Source organism: Anolis carolinensis, unplaced genomic scaffold, assembly GCF_035594765.1.
Source record: "Anolis carolinensis isolate JA03-04 unplaced genomic scaffold, rAnoCar3.1.pri scaffold_14, whole genome shotgun sequence".
Classification (NCBI taxonomy): Eukaryota; Metazoa; Chordata; class Lepidosauria; order Squamata; family Dactyloidae; genus Anolis; species Anolis carolinensis.
In genome coordinates, this window is record NW_026943825.1 from 10,395,354 (window position 1) to 10,418,986 (window position 23,633).

At 41.7% G+C, this 23,633-nt stretch overlaps 2 protein-coding genes across 5 annotated transcripts in view; one reads left to right on the forward strand and one right to left on the reverse strand.

Annotated features, from left to right (window-relative positions):
• Positions 1–19,030, reverse strand: part of LOC134294334 (uncharacterized) — a 30,317-nt gene extending 11,287 nt beyond the window's left edge. The window contains exons 1-2 of one of the 3 annotated variants that reach the window (XM_062965090.1): positions 18,889–19,030; positions 9,650–9,860 (exon numbers count right to left, since the gene is read on the reverse strand). In XM_062965090.1, coding sequence (XP_062821160.1) covers positions 9,650–9,694 — 45 coding nt within the window. In that variant the 5' untranslated portion in view covers positions 9,695–9,860; positions 18,889–19,030. Of the gene's footprint in view, positions 1–130; positions 569–9,649; positions 10,337–18,888 lie in introns of those variants that run through there. The other 2 variants (XM_062965087.1, XM_062965089.1) reach the window with 2 other exon arrangements.
• Positions 19,031–19,651: 621 nt separating this feature from the next.
• Positions 19,652–23,633, forward strand: part of znf687 (zinc finger protein 687) — a 47,783-nt gene continuing 43,801 nt past the window's right edge. For both annotated transcript variants that reach the window (XM_062965155.1, XM_062965154.1), the window contains exon 1: positions 19,652–19,774. The gene's annotated coding sequence lies outside the window, so the exon portion shown is untranslated. The remainder of the gene's footprint in view (positions 19,775–23,633) is intronic.

Here is a 23,633-nt window from a genome sequence, read left to right on the forward strand (position 1 = left end):
TAGAGGAGACCCCCAGAGGACATCTAGTCCAACCCTTTCTCCCAAGAAGGAGAAGAGACACAGTCAAAACAAACCCCGACAGATGGCCATTCAGCCTCTGTTTAAAAAACTCTGCTGGAGGGTTACTTACATAAGGAGGGCTTTGGAGGTGCGGCCCCCCAGGCCAGGCATCAGGGGTGGGGCTCTTCTCCTCGCTGGCCATTCTCTTCCTCCAAAAACAAACCCAAACTGGCGACGAAGGGCGGGAGCGAAGGGGGCTTTTATAGAGCCTTCCTCCATCTGGACAAAGGCCGAGCCAAACAATGTCCCTCTGTGAACTTCCCAGCTCTGTCCGTCTCAGTTTTCCGATCTCCTCCAAAGTATTTTAATACCCACCTCCCCAAATCTAAACATACCTGCTACTCACAAAGACATGACGAAGTATAGATAGTATAGATCCAGATATTTTGGGAGTATTGAGGAATTGGTGGTAGTTACTGTATATACTCGAGTATAAGCCTAGTTTTTCTGCCCCTTTTTTATAAGACTGCAAAAGCCCCCCTCGGCTTATACACAGGTGAGGGTCTTGGTTGGCTTATATTTGGGTCAGCTTATACTCGAGAATATATGGTACATTTATTATTTTTCTCTGATATTATTATTATTATTATTATTATTATTATTATTATTACTATTATTATTGCATTTATTATTTTACTCTATTTATTATTACTTGTATTAAATAAATATTATATTATTTTGTATTATTTTTTGTGGTAAAATTAGGTGCCTCGGCTTATATTCGGGTTGGCTTATATTCGAGTATTTATGGTAGTATATGTTATTTCCTGTATTTTATAGGCAGTGTGGAAAAAGCCTAAGTGGAACCCTGATTGTCCCATGGGCGCCATTGTGGCTGAGGGCGTTGCTATGACATGAAGGGGGCGGGGCCTATCCTACTGACTGGCAGCCAGGGGGAGAATGGCTCTTCCTTGTCCTCTGTAATTTTGACTTTATTTTTCTAGGGTTTTTTATTGAAAGACACAGATTGGATGACTATGTCTTTTGTGACCAAATTTGGTGTGATTTGGGAAAAATGCACATTACAGTTTTATATATACACTAGCTGTGCCCGGCCACGCGTTACTGTGGCAAAGTGGTGGTGGTATTGGTTAAAAATTGTTGCGTAATTTTTATTTGATGTTATTTGTATTTTTTAATTAATTTTATTGTAAGTTATCTTTTTATTTATTATATTTTATTATATTCTTGTATTATTTTTAGTTATTTTCTGTTATTATAGTATTTTATTGTATTAATTTTTTAGTGTTTTTTATTATTTTTATTGGGTTGCTAGGAGACCAAGTTGGAGGAGCTTAGCCTTCTAATTGGCAGCAATTGGATAAAAGCAATTATTCCTCTCTCTCTCTCTAATTAGGACTTTATTTTTCTTTTCTTTTTGTTGTATCAACCTAGAGGCGTGGATGATAGGTTGTGTTGTCAAATTTCGAGGTTGGGGGGCCTGTAGTTTTGTTGTTTTGTGGGTCGCCGTGATGCCATCACTCTTTTATATATATAGACTAGCTGTGCCTGGCCATGCGTTGCTGTGGCTAGGACTTTATTTTTCTTTTCTTTTTGTTGTATGAACGTAGAGGCGTGGATGAGAGGTTGTGCTGTCAATTTTCAAGGTTGTGGGGCATTTAGTTTAGTTGTTTTGTCCTTTTATATATATAGATAGAGAGAAAGCGAAGAAAGACATTCATTTATGCCTATATTTTGTAATCTATATCTATATATATAAAAGAGTGATGGCATCACGGCAATTCACAAAACAACAAAAGTACAGGCCCCCCAACCTCAAAATTTGACAACACAATCCATCATCCACGCCTCAAGGTTGATACAACAAAAAGAAAAGAAAAATAAAGTCCTAATTAGAGGGAGAGCAATAATTTTTTTTATCCAATTGCTGCCAGTTTAGAGGGCTAATCTCTGCCCACTTGGTTGCCTAGCAACCAAGGGACAGCCAGGTTTCAGTTAGGGGACAGGCCGATTTAGGCCTCACTTAGGCTTCTTCCACAGATTATCTAATTTGCACTGGATTATATGGCAGTGTAGACTCAAGGCCCTTCCACACAGCTATATAACCCATTTATAATCTTAGATTATCTGCTTGGCACTGGATTATCTTGACTCCACACTGCCATATAATCCACTTCAGTGTGCATTTTATACAGCTGTGAAGAAGGGGCCTCAGATAATTCAGTTCTGAGCAGATAATATAAGATTAGAAATAGTAGAGACAGTAGAGTCTCACTTATCCAACGTAAACAGGCCGGCAGGATAAGTGAATATGTTGGATAATAAGAAGGGATTCAGGAAAAGCCAATTAAACATCAAATTAGGTAATCGTTGTACAAATTAAGCACCAAAACATCGTATTATACAACAAATTTGACAGAAAAAGTAGTTCCATGCGCAGTAATGCTATGTAGTATTTACAGTAGAGTCTCACTTATCCAACACTCGCTTATCCAACGTTTTGGATTATCCAACGCATTTTTGTGGTCAATGCTTTCAATATATCGTGATATTTTGGTGCTAAATTCATAAATACAGTAATTACTATATAGCATTACTGTGTACTGAACTACTTTTTCTGACAAATTTGTTGTCTAACATGATGTTTTGGTGCTTAATTTGTAAAATCATAACTTAATTTGATGTTTAATAGGGTTATCCTTAATTCCTCATTATCCAACATATTCGCTTATCCAACATTCTGCTGGCCCGTTTATGTTGGATAAGTGAGACTCTACTGTACTGTATTTACAAATTTACCACTAAAATATCACAATGAATTTAAAACACTGACTACAAAAGCATTGATTATGAAAAGGCAGACTGCGTTGGATAATCCAGAACATTGTATAAGCGAATGTTGGATAAGTGAGATTCTTCTTTAATATGAAATAATTACTGGGATAGAATAATGCAGATCAATATAATCTCTAAAACCAGGACAGTAAATAAACAGGGGAATTCCAGACAGGAAACAATCGGGGCCAGCTAACACCTCCCAACAAAGTATTCCCATCATCTGGCAAGTCTGGCAAATCCTGTTTTCTCAGGGCCACAGACAGTAGAAGCACATAAAATATCGCAAACAACATCACTCTAAAAACAAGGGTATTCCAGACAGGAAACAATCAGGGCCAGCTAACACCTCCCAACAAAGTATTCCCATCATCAAAGTCTGGAAAATCCTCTGTTTTCTCAGGGCCACAGACAGTAGAAGCACATAAAATATCGTAAACAACACCACTCTGAAAACAAGGGAATTCCAGACAGGAAACAATCAGGGCCAGCTAACACCTCCCTACAAAAAATTCACTCAGGGAGGAAACAGCCAGGCTTTAAAGCTGCAAGGCCATTACATCCTAATCATTTTTCCTAATTGCAGCATTCATACTTGCCTCCAACAAACAAACAAAACCAATCAGAAATATTGTATATTCACAACCTTTAGGAAATAATATCCCCTGATGGCGCAGCGTGTAAAGCGCTGAGCTGCTGAACTTCTGGACCGAAAGGCCACAGGTTTGAATTGGGGGAGCGGAGAGAGCCCCCACTGTTAGCTCCAGCTTCTGCCAACCCAGAAGTTCGAAAACATGCAAATGTGAGTGCATCAATAGGTACTGCTCCGGCGGGAAGGTAACGCCGCTCCATGTAGTCATCCCACATGACCTTGGAGGAGTCTACGGACAACGCCGGCTCTTCGGCTTAGAAATGGAGATGAGCACCAACCCCCAGAGTCAGACACGACTGGACTTAATGTCTGGGGAAAACCTTGACCCTTGACCTTAACTACCACCAATTCCTCAATACTTTATTTCCCATAACACCATACTTCGCCACAGCAACGCGTGGCCAGGCACAGCTAGTATATATATAAAAGGATAAAGTTGCGGGCGCAGTGACTATAACAACAAAACTAAACATCCCAGAAATACGAAATTTGGCAACACAATGCAAAAGGCTTGCCTCCAGGTTACAACAACACAACCACACCACAAAACCACAATCCAGACCCACAACACTCACAACAACGCATCATGCGATAACAACACAACTAAACGCCCCAGAAATACGAAACTTGGCAACACAACGCAAAAGTCTTCCCTCCAGGTTGTAACAACACAACCACACCACAAAACCACAATCCGGACCCATAAAACTCACAACAATGCATCGTGACTATAACAACACAACTAAACGTCCCAGAAATACGAAACTTGGCACACAACTAAACGCCCCAGAAATATAAAACTTGACAACACAACGCAAAAACCTTGCCTCCCGGTTGTAACAACACAACCACACCACAAAACCACAATCTGGACCCACAAAACTCACAACAATGCATTGTGACTATAACAACACAACTAAACGCCCCAGAAATACGAAACTTGGCACACAACTAAACGTCCCAGAAATACAAAACTTGACAACACAACACAAAAGCCTTTTCTCCCGATTGTAACAACACAACTACACCACAAAACCACAATCCGGACCCACAAAACTCACAACAACGCATCGTGACTATAACACAACAAAACGCCCCAGAAATACAAAATTTGACAACACAACGCAAAAGCCTTGCCTCCCAGTTGTCAGAACACAACCACAACACAAAACCACAATCCGGACCCACAAAACTCACAACAACGCATCATGACTATAACAACACAACTAAACGCCCCAGAAATACAAAACTTGGCAAAACAATGCAAAAGCCTTGCCTCCCGGTTGTAACAACACAACCACACCACAAAACCACACCGGACCCACAAAACTCACAACGCATCATGACTATAATAACACAACTAAACGCCCCAGAAATACGAAACTTGGCAACACAACACAAAAGCATTCCCTCCCGATTGTAACAACACAACCACACCACAAAACCACAATCCAGACCCACAACACTCACAACAACGCATCATGCGATAACAACACAACTAAACGCCCCAGAAATACGAAACTTGGCAACACAACGCAAAAGTCTTCCCTCCAGGTTGTAACAACACAACCACACCACAAAACCACAATCCGGACCCATAAAACTCACAACAATGCATCGTGACTATAACAACACAACTAAACGTCCCAGAAATACGAAACTTGGCACACAACTAAACGCCCCAGAAATATAAAACTTGACAACACAACGCAAAAACCTTGCCTCCCGGTTGTAACAACACAACCACACCACAAAACCACAATCTGGACCCACAAAACTCACAACAATGCATTGTGACTATAACAACACAACTAAACGCCCCAGAAATACGAAACTTGGCACACAACTAAACGTCCCAGAAATACAAAACTTGACAACACAACACAAAAGCCTTTTCTCCCGATTGTAACAACACAACTACACCACAAAACCACAATCCGGACCCACAAAACTCACAACAACGCATCGTGACTATAACACAACAAAACGCCCCAGAAATACAAAATTTGACAACACAACGCAAAAGCCTTGCCTCCCAGTTGTCAGAACACAACCACAACACAAAACCACAATCCGGACCCACAAAACTCACAACAACGCATCATGACTATAACAACACAACTAAACGCCCCAGAAATACAAAACTTGGCAAAACAATGCAAAAGCCTTGCCTCCCGGTTGTAACAACACAACCACACCACAAAACCACACCGGACCCACAAAACTCACAACGCATCATGACTATAATAACACAACTAAACGCCCCAGAAATACGAAACTTGGCAACACAACACAAAAGCATTCCCTCCCGATTGTAACAACACAACCACACCACAAAACCACAATCCGGACCCACAAAACTCACCACAATGCATCGTGACTATAGCAACACAACTAAACGCCCCAGAAATACAAAACTTGGCACACAACTAAACGACCCAGAAATACAAAACTTCGCAACACAACACAAAAGCCTTGCCTCTCAGTTGTAACAACACAACCACACCACAAAACCACAATCCAGACCCACAAAACTCACAACGCATTGTGACTATAACAAATACAACATTTGACAACACAACTCATCCACCTCCCCAATCCCTACATTCACACTTGGCCTCCAAAAAAACAATTACAATAATAACAATGACAACAACAACAACAATAAGAATCAACACCATCACAGGCAAGAAACAGCCAGGCACTGAGGCTGAGAGGCCAGTCAGTGCTAAACTGGGCCTCCAAAAAACAATACAGTAGCATCTAACTTATCCAACCTTCATAATCACTACAACAACAATAATAATAAACACCTACACAGGCAAAAAAAAAAAAGACTATTGTACCACAATAAAAATATAAACCGCACTCAGCAGAATCAGACATTACAATTAACAACAAACCAAAGACAACAGGGATCTCAAGCAATTATCAATCAACACAAAAATTGAAGAAGGTAACAGACTTCAAATACTACTACTAATGTGAGTATAAAGAAGGGTGGAGGTCACAGCATCAATACAACCTAATGTAGACTGACCAACACCACCAGACTAAGCCACAGAAACGCGTGGCCGGGCACAGCTAGTATAATATTTAATAGTTTCTAAATATATCATATACTGTATATACATATAATATTGATAATCTATATATATAAAAGAGTGATGGCATCACGGCAATTCACAAAACAACAAAAGTACAGGCCCCCCAACCTCAAAATTTGACAACACAATCCATCATCCACGCCTCAAGGTTGATACAACAAAAAGAAAAGAAAAATAAAGTCCTAATTAGAGAGAGAGCAACATTTTTTTTATCCAATTGCTGCCAGTTTAGAGGGCTAATCTCTGCCCACTTGGTTGCCTAGCAACCAAGGGACAGCCAGGTTTCAGTTAGGGGACAGGCAGATTTAGGCCTCACTTAGACTTCTTCCACAGATTATCTCATTTGCACTGGATTATATGGCAGTGTAGACTCAAGGCCCTTCCACACAGCTATATAACCCATTTATAATCTTATATTATCTGCTTTGCACTGGATTATCTTGACTCCACACTGCCATATAATCCACTTCAGTGGGCATTTTATACAGCTGTGAAGAAGGGGCCTCATATAATCCAGTTCTAAGCAGATAATTTAAGATTATCAATATACAGTAGAGTCTCACTTATCCAACGTAAACAGGCCGGCAGGATAAGTGAATATGTTGGATAATAAGAAGGGATTCAGGAAAAGCCAATTAAACATCAAATTAGGTAATCGTTATACAAATTAAGCACCAAAACATCATATTATACAACAAATTTGACAGAAAAAGTAGTTCCATGCACAGTAATGCTATGTAGTATTTACAGTAGAGTCTCACTTATCCAACAATCGCTTATCCAACGCATTTTTGTAGTCAATGCTTTCAATATATCGTGATATTTTGGTGCTAAATTCATAAATACAGTAATTACTATATAACATTACTGTGTACTGAACTTCTTTTTCTGACAAATTTGTTGTCTAACATGATGTTTTGGTGCTTAATTTGTAAAATCATAACTTAATTTGATGTTTAATAGAGTTATCCTTAATTCCTCATTATCCAACATATTCGCTTATCCAACGTTCTGCCGGCCCGTTTATGTTGGATAAGTGAGACTCTACTGTACTGTATTTACAAATTTACCACTAAAATACCACAATGAATTTAAAAAACTGACTACAAAAACATTGATTATGAAAAGGCAGACTGCGTTGGATAATCCAGAACATTGTATAAGCGAATGTTGGATAAGTGAGATTCTTCTTTAATATGAAATAATTACTGGGATAGAATAATGCAGAACAATATGATCTCTAAAACCAGGACAGTAAATAAACAGGGGAATTCCACACAGGAAACAATCAGGGCCAGCTAACACCTCCCAACAAAGTATTCCCATCATCAAAGTCTGGCAAATCCTCTGTTTTCTCAGGGCCACAGACAGTAGAAGCACATAAAATATCGCAAACAACACCACTCTGAAAACAAGGGAATTCCAGACAGGAAACAATCAGGGTCAGCTAACACCTCCCAACAAAAAATTCACTCAGGGAGGAAACAGCCAGGCTTTAAAGCTGCAAGGCCATTACATCCTAATCATTTTTCCTAATTGTAGCATTCATACTTGCCTCCAACAAACAAAAAAAACCAATCAGAAATATTGTATATTCACAACCTTTAGGAAATAATATCCCCTGATGGCGCAGCGTGTTAAAGCGCTGAGCTGCTGAACTTCTGGACCGAAAGGCCACAAGTTTGAATTGGGGGAGCGGAGAGAGCCCCCACTGTTAGCCCCAGCTTCTGCCAACCCAGAAGTTCGAAAACATGCAAATGTGAGTGCATCAATAGGTACTGCTGCGGCGGGAAGGTAACGCCGCTCCATGCAGTCATCCCACATGACCTTGGAGGAGTCTACGGACAACGCCGGCTCTTCGGCTTAGAAATGGAGATGAGCACCAACCTCCAGAGTCAGACATGACTGGACTTAATGTCAGGGGAAAACCTTTACCCTTGACCTTAACTACCACCAATTCCTCAATACTTTATTTCCCATAACACCATACTTCGCCACAGCAACGCGTGGCCGGGCATAGCTAGTATAATATAATACAAATAATACGATATAATAATATTAATTATATATTATATATTACATGTAATATTATTAATAATATTACAATATATAGATATAGTACAATATGGTAATTTATTGCCAGTATTGTGCTATGCTAATAATATAATATTGTATGTAAATTTAATTTGTAAGCTGCTCTGAGTCCCCTTCGGGGTGAGAAGGGTGGGATATAAATGTAATAAATAAATAATTAATAAACAAATATTTTTTGTAGTTTAGCTAGTTTCTTAATCCAGATTTTCTGCTTTGAACTGGGTCATGTGGCAGTGTAGACTCATATTGTCCAATTCAAAGCAGATAATCTGGAACTAGATATACAGATTATATTGCAGCGTAGTAAAGTTATATGTGATTAGAGATGTAGGTTGTGTTGTTAGATACGTAATTGTCGTTTAAGTTTGTCCGTGTTTTGATTTGCACAAGTATTGGGACACTGTGAGTTTTCTGGGCTGTATGGCCATGTTCCAGAAGCATTCTCTCCTGACGTTTCACCCACATCTATGGCAGGCATCCTCAGAAGTTGTGAAGTCTGTTGGAAACTAGGCAAGTGGAGTTTATATACCTGTGGAATAATGTCCAGAGTGGGAGAAAGAACTCTTGTTTGAGGCAAGTGTGAATGTTGCCATTGGCCACCTTGATTAGCATTGAATAGCCTTGCAGCTTCAAAACTTGGCTGCTTCCTGCCTGGGGGAATGCTTTGTTAGGAGGTGTTAGCTGGCCCTGGTTGTGTCCTCATCCTCTGCAATTTGGACTTTATTTTTCTAGGGTTTTTTTTATTTTACTGAAAGACTATGCCTTTTGTGGCCAAATTTGGTGTGATTTGGTTTGATGGTTTTGTTGTTTACTCCATGGGCAAAACGCACATTACATTTTTATATATATAGACTATCGTAGATCCTTATAATAGTAAGGGACACAGTGATGATTTCAAGGCTCTGAGATCCTTCCTCCTTAATGACGGATCTGGCATCACCTTTCTCCTTGAGGGATCCAAGCCCTTTGTCCTTTGTTCTCCCATCTGCCCAGCGAAGCCAAATCTCGATTTTGATCTTCCTCTGGTTGCAAACTGGGCTCCGTCCCGCGGTCCTTCGAACACAGGGCTCCTTTTATCTCTCGGTGGGAACCGGGGGTCTTCTTCGTCTTTGGACCTTGTCCTGGCCCATCGTGACACTGCGCTTTCAAGCCTGGGAGGGAGAGAGAGAGAGAGAGAGAGAAAGCCCCACCTGTGCCTCGCTTTGGCTCCCTTTATCCTTTCATTCTCTGCCTTCATTCAAAAGGCCCTTGTTCTTCCCAGAAGCTGAGAAGGAGAAACCTGAGCGAAAGGTGGGTCCCTCCGTCTTGGGTTCCCTTTTTGGTCCCAACAGACAACTTTTGACATCAATCAGGCCTTTCTAATAGACAGGGAACTCTTCGTTAATTGGAACTCAAAGATAAGGTAAAGTAAAGGTTTCCCCTGACGTTAAGTCCAGTCGTGTCTGACTCTGGGGGTTGGTGCTCATCTCCATTTCTAAGCCCAAGAGCCAGCGTTGTCCGTAGACACCTCCAAGGTCATGTGGCTGGCATGACTGCATGGAGTGCCGTTACCTTCCCGCCGGAGCGGTACCTATTGATCTACTCACATTGGCATTTTTTTCGAACTGCTAGGTTGGCAGGAGCTGGAGCTAACAGTGGGTGCTCATTCCACTCCCGGGATTTGAACCTGGGACCTTTCGGTCTCCAGCTCAGTGCTTTAACGCACTTCGCCACCGGGGCTCCTTCAGAACTCAAAGATATAATCCTTTAAAATAGGGGTCCCCAAACTAAGGCCCTCCAAGGTCATTGACCTGGCCCCTGTCCTAAACTTTAAACTTAGATTTGACCTAAGTCTACCTGGCCTTTGGAGGTCTCTTTGCTTACCTATGATCTTATGAGATCATCTAGAGGGTCTCTGGAGGTCTCTTTGCTTACTTATAGTCTCAGGAAACCATCTAGGTGGTCTTTGGAGGTCTCTTTGCTTACCTATGGTCTTATGAGACCATCTAGATCAGGGGTCCCCAAACTAAGGCCCGGGGGCCAGATGCGGCCCTCCAAGGTCATTTACCTGGCCCCCGCCCTCAGTTTTATAATATCTTTTTGTATTAGTTTTAATAATATAATACATTGTATATACATATAATATTGATAATAATATTATGTTATACAATATAATACTAATAATAATACCATATAATAATATTAATTATATGTTATATATTACATAGCATATATAGTATAGTGGTATAGTTCAATATAGAATTATATAATGCTAATATTGTGCTATGCTAATAATATAATATACTAGCTGTGCCCGGCCACGCGTTGCTGTGGCGTTGTCTGGTGGTGTCTGTATTTTATAGGCAGTGTGGAAGAGGCCTAAGTGAGGCCTAACTTTGCCTGTAACCCTGGGCTGAATGGGTTGCTAGGAGACCAAGTGGGCAGAGCTTAGCCTTCTAACTGGCAGCAATGGGATAAAAACAATTATTCCTCTCCCTCTAATTAGGACTTTATTTTTCTTTTCTTTTTGTTGTATCAACCTAGAGGCGTGGATGAGGGGTTGTGCTGTCAATTTTCAAGGTTGTGGGGTGTTTAGTTTTGTTGTTTTGTCGGTTGCCAGTATTCCATCACTCTTTTATATAGATAGATAGATTGTATGTATATATAGCTGCTTTGAGTCCCCTTCGGGGTGAGAAGGGTGGGATATAAATGTAGTAAATAAATGCAGTAAATAAATAACTAATTTTAGACTTAGGCTCGGCCAAAGTCTGAAATGACTTGAAGTCACACAACAACAACAATCCTAATTAACTTGACTATCTCATTGGCCAGTAGCAGACCCACACTTTCCATTGAAATCCTGATAGGTTTATGTTGGTTGCAATTGTTTTCATTTTTAAATATTGTATTGTTCTTTCGTTGTTGTTGTTTCATTACAAATAAGACATGTGCAGTATGCATAGGAATTTGTATTTTTTTCCAAATGATAATTCGGCCCCTCCACAGTCTGAAGGATTGTGGACCGACCCTCTGCTTCAAAAGTTTGAGGACCCCTGATCTAGATGGTATTTGGAGGTCTCTTTGCTTACCTATGGTCTTATGAGATCATCTAGATGATCATTGGAGGTCTCTTTGCTTACTTATGGTCTTATGAGACGATCTAGATGGTCTCTGGAGGTCTCTTTGCTTACCTATGGTCTTATGAGAACATCTAGATGGTCTTTGGAGGTCTCTTTGCTTACCTATGGTCTTATGAGACCTTCTAGATGGTCTTTGGAGGTATCTTTGCTTACCTATGGTCGTATGATACCTTCTAGATGGTCTTTGAAGGGCTCTTTGCTTACCTATGGTCTTATGAGACCGTTTAGATGGTCTTTGGAGGTCTCTTTGTTTACCTATGGTCTTATGAGATTGTTTAGATGGTCTTTGGAGGTCTCTTTGTTTACCTATGGTCTTATGAGATCGTCTAGATGGTCTTTGGAGGTCTCTTTGTTTACCTATGGTCTTATGAGATCGTCTAGATGGTCTTTGGAGGTCTCTTTGCTTACCTATGGTCTTATGAGATTGTCTAGACGGTCTTTGGAGGTCTCTTTGTTTACCTATGGTCTTATGAGATCGTTTAGATGGTCTTTGGAGGTCTCTTTGTTTACCTATGGTCTTATGAGATCGTCTAGATGGTCTTTGGAGGTCTCTTTGTTTACCTATGGTCTTATGAGATCGTCTAGATGGTCTTTGGAGGTCTCTTTGTTTACCTATGGTCTTATGAGATCGTCTAGATGGTATTTGGAGGTCTCTTTGTTTACCTATGGTCTTATGAGATCGTTTAGATGGTCTTTGGAGGTCTCTTTGTTTACCTATGGTCTTATGAGATTGTTTAGATGGTCTTTGGAGGTCTCTTTGCTTACCTATGGTCTTATGAGATCGTCTAGACGGTCTTTGGAAGTCTCTTTGTTTTCCTATGGTCTTATGAGATCGTTTAGATGGTCTTTGGAGGTCTCTTTGTTTACCTATGGTCTTATGAGATCGTCTAGATGGTCTTTGGAGGTCTCTTTGTTTACCTATGGTCTTATAAGATCGTTTAGATGGTCTTTGGAGGTCTCTTTGTTTACCTATGGTCTTATGAGATCATCGAGATGGTCTTTGGAGGTCTCTTTGTTTACCTATGGTCTTATGAGATCGTCTAGATGGTCTTTGGAGGTCTCTTTGTTTACCTATGGTCTTATGAGATCGTTTAGATGGTCTTTGGAGGTCTCTTTGTTTACCTATGGTCTTATGAGATCGTCTAGATGGTCTTTGGAGGTCTCTTTGCTTACCTATGGTCTTATGAGATAGTCTAGACGGTCTTTGGAGGTCTCTTTGTTTACCAGTGGTCTTATGAGATCGTTTAGATGGTCTTTGGAGGTCTCTTTGTTTACCTATGGTCTTATGAGATTGTTTAGATGGTCTTTGGAGGTCTCTTTGCTTACCTATGGTCTTATGAGATCGTCTAGACGGTCTTTGGAAGTCTCTTTGTTTTCCTATGGTCTTATGAGATCGTTTAGATGGTCTTTGGAGGTCTCTTTGTTTACCTATGGTCTTATGAGATCGTCTAGATGGTCTTTGGAGGTCTCTTTGTTTACCTATGGTCTTATAAGATCGTTTAGATGGTCTTTGGAGGTCTCTTTGTTTACCTATGGTCTTATGAGATCATCGAGATGGTCTTTGGAGGTCTCTTTGTTTACCTATGGTCTTATGAGATCGTCTAGATGGTCTTTGGAGGTCTCTTTGTTTACCTATGGTCTTATGAGATCGTTTAGATGGTCTTTGGAGGTCTCTTTGTTTACCTATGGTCTTATGAGATCGTCTAGATGGTCTTTGGAGGTCTCTTTGCTTACCTATGGTCTTATGAGATCGTCTAGACGGTCTTTGGAGGTCTCTTTGCTTACCAGTGGTCTTATGAGATCGTTTAGATGGTCTTTGGTGGTCTCTTTGCTTACTTATGGTCTTATGAGATTGTCTAGACGGTCTTTGGAGGTCTCTTTGTTTACCTATGGTCTTATGAGATCGTCTAGACGGTCTTTGGAGGTCTCTTTGCTTACCAGTGGTCTTATGAGATCGTTTAGATGGTCTTTGGTGGTCTCTTTGCTTACTTATGGTCTTATGAGATCATCTAGATCAGGGGTCCCCAAACTAAGGCCCGGGGGCCGGATGCGGCCCATCGAAGCCATTTATCCGGCCCCCACGGCAGAAGGAGGTTGGGCTAAATGACCCAAGAGGTCCCATCTTCTCTTACAACCATTATTATTATTATTATTATTATTATTAACATTGAGGCTGGGTGGACATCTGTCAGGGGTGCTTTGCTTGTGCTTTCGGTGCACAAAGACAAAGGGGGATTGGACTCAATGGCCCAAAGGGTCTCTTCCAACCCTCTTATTTATTATTATTGTTATTGTTATTATTATTATTATTATTATTATTGGGGCCGGGCTGTGGCGCAGCTGTTGAGCAGCTGCCTTAAATCACTCTGACCATGAGGTCATGAGTTCGAGGCCAGCCCGTGGCGGGGTGAGCACCCGTTAATTAAAAATAAAAAATAGCCCCTGCTCGTTGCTGACCTAGCAACCCGAAAGATAGATGCATCTATCAAGTAGGAGATAAGGTACCACTTATAAAGTGGGAGGCAAGATTAACTAATTTACGACCTGGAATGAGGAAGTGCCGTCAGTGTGGATGATGAAGCAGCTGCTCCCCCCTGTGGCCAGAATCGAACATCCCCTCAGAAGAAGGTTAACTTGCCTCTGCGTGTGTCTCTCAATCTCTGTTTGATGTGTTTATGGGCATTGAATGTTTGCCCTATGTGTGTTATAATGTGATCCGCCCTGAGTCCCCTTCGGGGTGAGAAGGGCGGAATATAAATACTGTAAATAAATAATAAATAAATAAATTATTATTGCTCGGTAGCCAACTATAGTCCGGCCCTCCAATGGTCCGAAGGATCGTGAACTGGCCCCCTGTTTAAAAAGTTTGGGGACCTCTGATCTAGATGGTCTTTGGAGGTCTCTTTGTTTACCTATGGTCTTATGAGATCGTCTAGACGGTCTTTGGAGGTCTCTTTGTTTACCTATGGTCTTATGAGATCATCTAGATCAGGGGTCCCCAAACTAAGGCCTATGGGCCGGATGTGGCCCTCAAAGGTCACTTACCTGGCCTCTGTCCTAAACTTTAAACTTAGGGTTGACCTAAGTCTGAAATGACTTGAAGGCACACAACAACAATCCTAATTTTTGACTACTTCATAGTCCGGCCCTCCAACAGTCTCAGGAACTGTGAATCGGCTCTCCACTTAAAAAGTTTGAGGACCCCTGCTTTAAAATGTACGAGGGTTATCCAGAAAGTAGATTATGTTTTGGAATTAAAAATGAACAAAGTATAAGAGAAAACATTTACCACATGCAGTTGAAAGTTACACGCAAATACCACTTCTCAACATAGTCACCATTCAAATCTAGGCACTTCTCATAGCGATGAATGAGCTTGGCAACTCCTTCCCCACAAAACTCTGCCGCTTGCGTCCTCAACCAGCCGGCCATCCCTTCCCGCAGCTGATTTCTCTGGTTGAGTGAGTCTGCAGTGCCTTTCATGTTCTTTGTCTCGTGTTTGGGCAATGCTGCTTTTCGTGGTCCCTATGTAGCCTTCGACTGTGTGGACCATAACAAACTGTGGCATGTTCTTGGTGGTCTGGGGATACCAAGTGACCTTGCCTGTCTCCTGAGAAATCTGTATAAAGACCAAGTAGCCACAGTCAGAACAGACCACAGAACAACAGACTGGTTCCAGATTGGGAAAGGAGTGCGGCTGGGCTGCATCCTCTCACCCTCCCTATTCAACTTGTACGCAGAACACATCATGCGACGTGCGGGGGTTGAGGAATCCAAGGTCGGAGTTAAAATTGCTGGAAGAAACATGAACAACCTTAGGTATGCAGATGATACCACTCAAGTGCAAGAGCTGGGTTGCAGTTAAACGTCAAGAAAACCAAAATCATGGCAACCAGACCGATTGACAACTGGCAAACAGAGGGAGAAAACGTGGAGGCAGTGACAGACTTTATATTTCTAGGTGCAAAGATCACTGCAGATGCAGACTGTAGCCAGGAAATCAGAAGACGTTTCCTTCTTGGGAGGAGAGCAATGGCCAACCTGGACAAAATAGTGAAGAGCAGAGACATCACACTGGCCACGAAGGTCCGCATAGTGAAAGCAATGGTATTCCCCATAGTAACCTATGGATGTGAGAGCTGGACCCTAAGGAAGGCTGAGCGAAGGAAGAGAGACGCTTTTGAACTCTGGTGCTGGAGGAAAATCCTGAGAGTGCCTTGGACCTTGGCAAGAAGATCCACCCAGTCCATCCTCCAGGAAATAATGCCCAGTGGCTGCTCACTGGAGGGAAGGAGATGAGAGGCAGAGATGAAGTATTTTGGCCACATCATGAGGAGACAGGAAAGCTTGGAGAAGATCACAATGCTGGGGAAAATGGAAAGAAAAAGGAAGAGAGGCCGACCAAGGGCGAGATGGATGGACGGTATCCTTGAAGGGACTGGCTTGACCTTGGAGGAACTGGGGGCGGTGACGGCCGACAGGGAGCTCTGGCCTGGACTGGTCCATGAGGTCACGAAGAGTCGAAAACGACTGAACGAGTGAGACGACGACGATGTAGACTTGCACTGCAGACTCACTCAACCAGAGAACTCAGCCATAGCAGAGCACTTGATGAACGAACCTGGACGCAGTATATTATTTGAGAATGCAGAAATGCTTGACCACTCAACAACTATCATGTAAAACGACACAGAGAAGCCATTGAAATTCACAAGCACGTGGACAACTTCAACAGAAAGGAGGAAACCTTGAAATGAACAAAATCTGGCTCCCAGTATTAAAAAAACCTCAAAAATCAGAACAGTAAATAAGAAGCAACACTCTGAAAACAGAGGAGCTCCAGACATGGGAACCAGGAGCAGCTAATAACTCTGAACAAAGGATTCCCCCAGGCAGGAAGAAGCCAGGAGATGAAGCTATTCAATGCTAATTAAGGTGATTGATTACAACATTCACACTGGCCTCCAACTGACAAAGAGTTCTTCTTTCATCCTGGACTATATATAGTCCACAGATATCCACAGATATATATAAACCTTCCTTGCCTAGTTTCTCCATACCTCACAACCTCTGAGGATGCCTGCCATAGATGTGGGCGAAACGTCAGGAGAGAATGCTTCTATAACATGGCCATACAGCCCGGAAAACAAACAACAACCCTGATTTTGATACTGTTTCTGTTCTGCTGCTGCAGAACCAGTTTGGACAAGTTTTCAGTGCTCACTGAGTACTACTGGTAAAGAGAGCTGTGCACTCTCTGTGTGTATGTTATTGTAATTTTATACTTTTGATATTAATGGAGAAATTGTGGCATTGAATGTGTGCCTGAGTCCCTCTGGGAAGAGAGGGCAGTCTAGAAATAAAGTTTATTATTATTATTATTATTATTGGAGCCCCGGTGGCGCAGTGTGTTAAAGCGCTGAGCTGCTGAACTTGCAGACCAAAAGGTCGCAGGTTCGAATGCGGGGAGTGGAGTGAGCGCCTGCTGTTAGCTCCAGCTTCTGCTAACCTAGCAGTTCTGTAGCGGAACCTTTGTGCTACAGTCCTTGCGAGCGCAGTGGGAGGAATTGAAGACGGACAACTGGAGTCTTTCCAAGAAAAACAGTTTATTGGCAAGCGGCCGCTGGGGTTCCCCCTAGCACAACACGGTGCTTCCCAAAGGGAGAACCCCCAGCGGTGGGCTGAGTAAATATTTATACACATTACAGGGTTCGGGTTATGCCCGCCCACAAGCAAATTCATTGGCTTAGAGTTGTGACGCGGCTCGACTTGCATCCAATCAGCGCTGACCAGCGGCCCGGGCGCACTCTTTCTGTGTCGTTTTCACAATCACTCAGAGCGCCTGCGTGCGCACGCGCAGTTTGTTTATCTTTAGCTTTCATTTCTTCAGAAACACGTGATTTCCCAGAAATCACATGTTTCTGTGAGCTTATGCACCCGGGTCGCTAGCCGTCGCCATCTCTGCCCATATATGGCATTTCCTGGGGTTCTTTAACCTCCCGCCTCAGTTCGAAAACATGCAAATGTGAGTAGATCAATACGTAACGGCGCTCCATGCAGTCATGCCAGTGGCCACATGACCTTGGAAGTGTCTACGGACAACGCCGTCTCTTTGGCTTAGAAATGGAGATGAGCACCAACCCCCAGAGTCGGACACGGCTGGACTTAACATCAGGGGAAACCTTTACCTTTACCTATTATTATTATTATTACTACTACTACTACTCAGAGAGGCCTTGCTATTTTGAGGCCTGTTTGCTGCTGAGAAAAGCGGGAGAAGAACCAGGACTGTATTCTTCTCTGAAGCAGATTTGTGGACTGAGAAAGGATCATTTATGAGTGTGGACTTCTGTAAGTAATCAGAGGGACCATTGTAAATACAGTAGTCTCACTTATCCAAGACTCGCTTATCCAAGGTTCTCAATTATCCAAGGCATTTTTGTAGTCAATGTTTTCAATACATCGTGATATTTTGGTGCTAAATTCATAAATACAGTAATTACTACTCCTCAGCATTCCTGCATATTGAACTACTTTTTCTGTCAAATTTGTTGTACAACATGATGTTTTGGTGCTTAATTTGTAAAATCATAACCTAATTTGATGTTTAATAGGCTTTTCCTTAATCCCTCCTTATTATCCAATATATTCACTTATCCAACGTTCTGCCGGCCCGTTTATGTTGGATAAGTGAGACTCTACTGTACTACTGTTTTTGATTTCTTGGAATCAGTAAAGTTCCTGTATTTTTTGTTCTGCAACCCTGAGTGGCGTGTTATTGTTCTGCGGGTGACTCTGGATCGCTTCAGTGGGATTCCTTCCCAAGTCATCCTCAGGGCTCGAGATGCTTTGTTCTTAATCTGTGTTTTAGATGGACTAGGAATCAGCTAGTTTTCCCTGTAATAGGCAGTGAGAGCTTTGGAGAGCTTCTTTTCAACCACTGCAAAGCTCTCAGCTTGGGCGGTGATTGCACGATCGTTTGCATAGATGAAACTCTCTGTCCCTTCTGGCAGTGTTAATGTTAAACACTGATGGGGCAATTAAATTAAAACTAACCTACTTTTAGTGATGCCTTAATTCTGATTGGTACTGCTCCAAAAACATCAGCATGTCCACTCTCCCAGAAGCCTTTGCGATCCCTGAAACAAACACATCTAGAGCGAAGGCTGAGATTTCCCAGGGGGCGGGTTAGTATTTTGAGTGGCAGGTCTAACTCCCGCCTTGAGTCCAGCAATTCTGCCAATAGGAATGCGACATCGGGATTTAAGTTGCCTATCTTGAGTGACAAGATTGCTCACCAATGGCTGACAGAGAGAGAGAAATGCCCACCCCCTTACTCTGTCCTTTCAGTTTGTTCACCTGCTTCCCTCAAAGCAAGCTGCCAATAAATTTAAAAGCTCCGCCTTCCTGGCTGCCTTCAACCAATTGAATTGCAGGTGTTGATGTGAGTGACATAATGAAATGAGTGACGTTAGAGCGATCACAGCCAATGGCGTGCGATGAGGTGGGAAAGGAGTCGATGCCCAATAGAAAGCGGCTAAGGCGGGGATTTTGACCGTCTTCAACCAATTGAATTGCAAGAGGTGGGAAAGCGGATAAGGCGGGGATTTTGTCTTTGAGCGGCAGGCCGCTTGGCCACTGGAAATGCTCAAAGAGATGCCGAAGGAACCTCTTTAAGATATCCAACCGGAGGGTGAGTAGGTGGGGCTTTGTAGTGACTGGCGTTCCCGCAGACCAATGGGGCTTGAGAGCAACAGGAGTGGCAGGCGTCACAGCCAATGCGGAGGCGCGAGGCCGAGCGAGGCGCGCGTGGAGGTGGGGGCTCTTCGAAGAAGGAAGCGGCCCAGGGAAAGAGGGAGGTTGCTCCCCGGAGCAGGGCCTCGGAGACGCTGGGAGACCGGGCTGGGACGGGCCTCGGACCCCGCAGGGAGGACGGAGCCGCGCAGGTAGGCCTCTGGCCCTTCGGGGGGAGGGGAGGGGCCTAGGCTCCCGTGTGGGGGAGGGGAAGAGGAGCTTTGCAGGAACCTCAGGCTTGGGCCAACTCGGGCCCTCCAGGTGTTTTGGACTACAACTCCCACAATTCCTAACAGCCGGTAGGTTGTTAGGAATTGTGGGAGTTGTAGTCCAAAACACCTGGAGGGCCCGAGTTGGCCCATGCCTGCTATATACTATAGATATATGTCTGTATATCTATCTATCTATATATAAAAAAGGATAAAAAAAATTTCGGCCTAGGACAAAACAACAAAACTACACATCCCAGAAACACTAAACTTGCCAACACAACCCCTCATCCATGCCTCTACGTTCGTACAAAAAATAAAGTCCTAATTAGAGGGAGAAAAATAATTGTTTTTATCCAGTTGCTGCCAGTTAGAAGGCTAAGCTCTGCCAACTTGGTCTCCTAGCAACCTACTCAGCCCAGGGGACAGGCACAGTTAGGCCTCAGGCCTCTTCCACACTGCCTATAAGATACAGATTATCTGATTTTAACTGGATTATATGGCAGTGTAGACTCAAGGCCCTTCCACACAGCTATATTACCCATTTATCTATATATATAAAAGAGTGATGGCATCACGGCAGCGGACAAAACAACAAAAGTAAACACCCCACAACCTCGAAAATTGACATCACAACCCCTCATCCATGCCTCTAGGTTGATACAACAAAAAGAAAAGAAAAATAAATTCCTAATTAGAGGGAGAGGAATAATTGTTTTTATCCAATTGCTGCCAGTTAGAAGGCTAAGCTCCGCCCACTTGGTCTCCTAGCAACCCACTCAGCCCAGTGTTAATAAAATAATGATAAAAAATAAATACAAATAATACAATAAAAAATTATAAAAAACACTAAAATAATTAATACAATAAAATACTATAACAAAATGACTAAAATAATACAACAAAATAATAAAATATAATAAATAAAAAAGATAAGTGACAATAAAATTAATTTTAAAAAATACAAATAACGTCAAATAAAAATTCCACAACAAGTTTTAACAGATACCACCACCACTTTGCCACAGCAACGCGTGGCCGGGCACAGCTAGTAATCTTATATTATCTGCTTTGAACTGGATTATCTTGACTCCACACTGCCATATAATCCACTTCAGTGTGCATTTTATACAGCTGTGAAGAAGGGGCCTCATATAATCCAGTTCTAAACAGATAATATAAGATTATAAATATACAGTAGAGTCTCACTTATCCAACATAAACAGGCCGGCAGAACGTTGGATAAGTGAATATGTTGGATAATAAGAAGGGATTCAGAAAAAGCTGATTAAACATCAAATTAGGTAATGATTATACAAATTAAGCACCAAACATTTTGTTATACAACAAATTTGACAGAAAAAGTAGTTCAATGCTCAGTAATGCTATGTTATAATTACTGTATTTACAAATTTAGCACCAAAATATCGCAATGAATTTAAAACATTGACTACAAAAACATTGACTACTAAAAGGCAGACTGCATTGGATAATCCAGAACACTGGATAAGCGAATGTTGGATAAGTGAGATTCTACTGTAATATGAAATAATTACTGTGGTAATCCAGTCCAACCCAATTCTGCCATGGAGGACACAATCTAAGCACGCCCAACAGATGGCCGGGCTGTGGCGCAGCTGTTGAGCAGCTGCCTTAAATCACTCTGACCATGAGGTCATGAGTTCGAGGCCAGCCCGTGGCGGGGTGAGCACCCGTCAATTAAAAATAAAAAATAGCCCCTGCTCGTTGCTGACCTAGCAACCCGAAAGATAGTTGCATCTATCAAGTAGGAGATAAGGTACCACTAAAGTGGGGAGGCAAGATTAACTAATTTACGACCTGGAATGAGGAAGTGCCGTCAGTGTGGATGATGAAGCAGCTGCTCCCCCCTGTGGCCAGAATCGAACATCCCCTCAGAAGAAGGTTAACTTGCCTCTGCGTGTCTCTCTCTGTCTCTGTTTGATGTGTTTATGGGCATTGAATGTTTGCCCTATGTGTGTTATAATGTTATCCGTCCTGAGTTCCCTTCGGGGTGAGAAGGGCGGAATATAAATACTGTAAATAAATTAAATAAATAAATGGCCACCCAGCCTCTCAATAATAATAATAATAATAATAATAATAATAATAATAATAATAATATACAATCATAAGGTTAGGAGACACCCCTAAGGACCATCCAGTTCAACTTCCTTCTACCATTCAGGACGACACAAACCAAGCACTTCTGACAGATGGCCATTCAAGATCTGCACAGTAATAATACAAATCGAATCATAGAATCAGACAGTTAGGAGAGACCCCTAAAGGCCATCCAGTCCAACCCAACTCCGCCATTGGACAATACAATCCAAGCACTCCCAACAGATGGCCAGCCAGCCTCTCAATAATAATAAGAATAAGAAGATCATACAATCCTAAGGTTAGCAGATACCCCTAAGGATCATCCAGTTCAACTTCCTTATATCATGCAGGAGAACACAGTCCAACCACTCCTGACAGATGGCCATCCAATATCTGCACAATAATAATACACATCGAATCATAGCATCAGATAGTTTGGGGACACCCCTAAAGGCCATCCAGTCCAACCCAATTCTGCCATGCAGGAGACAATCCAAGCACTCCCAACAGATGGCCACCCAGCCTCTCAATACTACTACTACTAATAATAATAATAACAACAACAACAACATACAATCCTAAGGTTTGGATTGATCCCTAAGGATCATCCAGATCAACTTCCTTCTTCCGTGCAGGAGGACACAATCCAAGCACTCCTGACAGATAGCCATCCAGCCTCTACATAATAATGATGATGAAGATGATATAATAATAATAATAATAATAATAATAATAATAATAATAATAATAATAATAATAATGATAGCATAGAATCCAAGAATTTGAAGAGACCCCTAAGGGCCATCCAGCCCAACCCTTTCTACTATGCAGCAGGACACAATCCAAGCATTCACAACACATGGACAACGTATAAATACTATACAATACTACACAGGGACGTAGACCCTCTCTACCCTCACCACTTTCACAGTACACAAGCAACCAAATGCATACTAAACATAAAGACAACCATACAACAGACATTCAATACCACCACTACCTCAACAAGTTCTCACCAACACCACCAGACAATGCCACAGCAATATGTGGCCGGGCACAGCTAGTAAATATATATATTACTATATACTATAGATATTTGAATAGCCAATCATATGTGTGTGTATATATATCTATATAACTATAGTCTCTAAATATTTGCATGATAACCAGCCATATGTAGGTCCCTTTTACGGAGATAAAACAGGGTATAATAGTAATAGTAATCATCACCATCATCATCATATTCATGCTCTCTCTCTCCCCCCTCCCTCTCTCTATATATATTCAGTAAACATTTGCATGATAGCCAACCATATGTAGATCCCCAGGCCACTTTTCATCCCGTTTAGGGAGATAAAACAGGGTATATTTAGTAATAATAGTAATAACAATATGAAGGTTCCCCAAGCTGCTTTGAGTCCCCTTTAGGGAGAGCTAGCAGAGTAATAATGATGATAATAATAATAATAATAATAATAATAATAATGTGTGTGTATATATATATATATAGTCTATAAATATTTGCATGATAGCCAACTATAAATATTCTATAGATATTTGCATGAATAACTAAACATATATGTGTGTGTGTTTTTGTTACTGTGTGTGTGTGTGTGTGTATGTATGTGTATATATATATATGTATATATTAAAAATGATATTCTATAAATATTTGCAT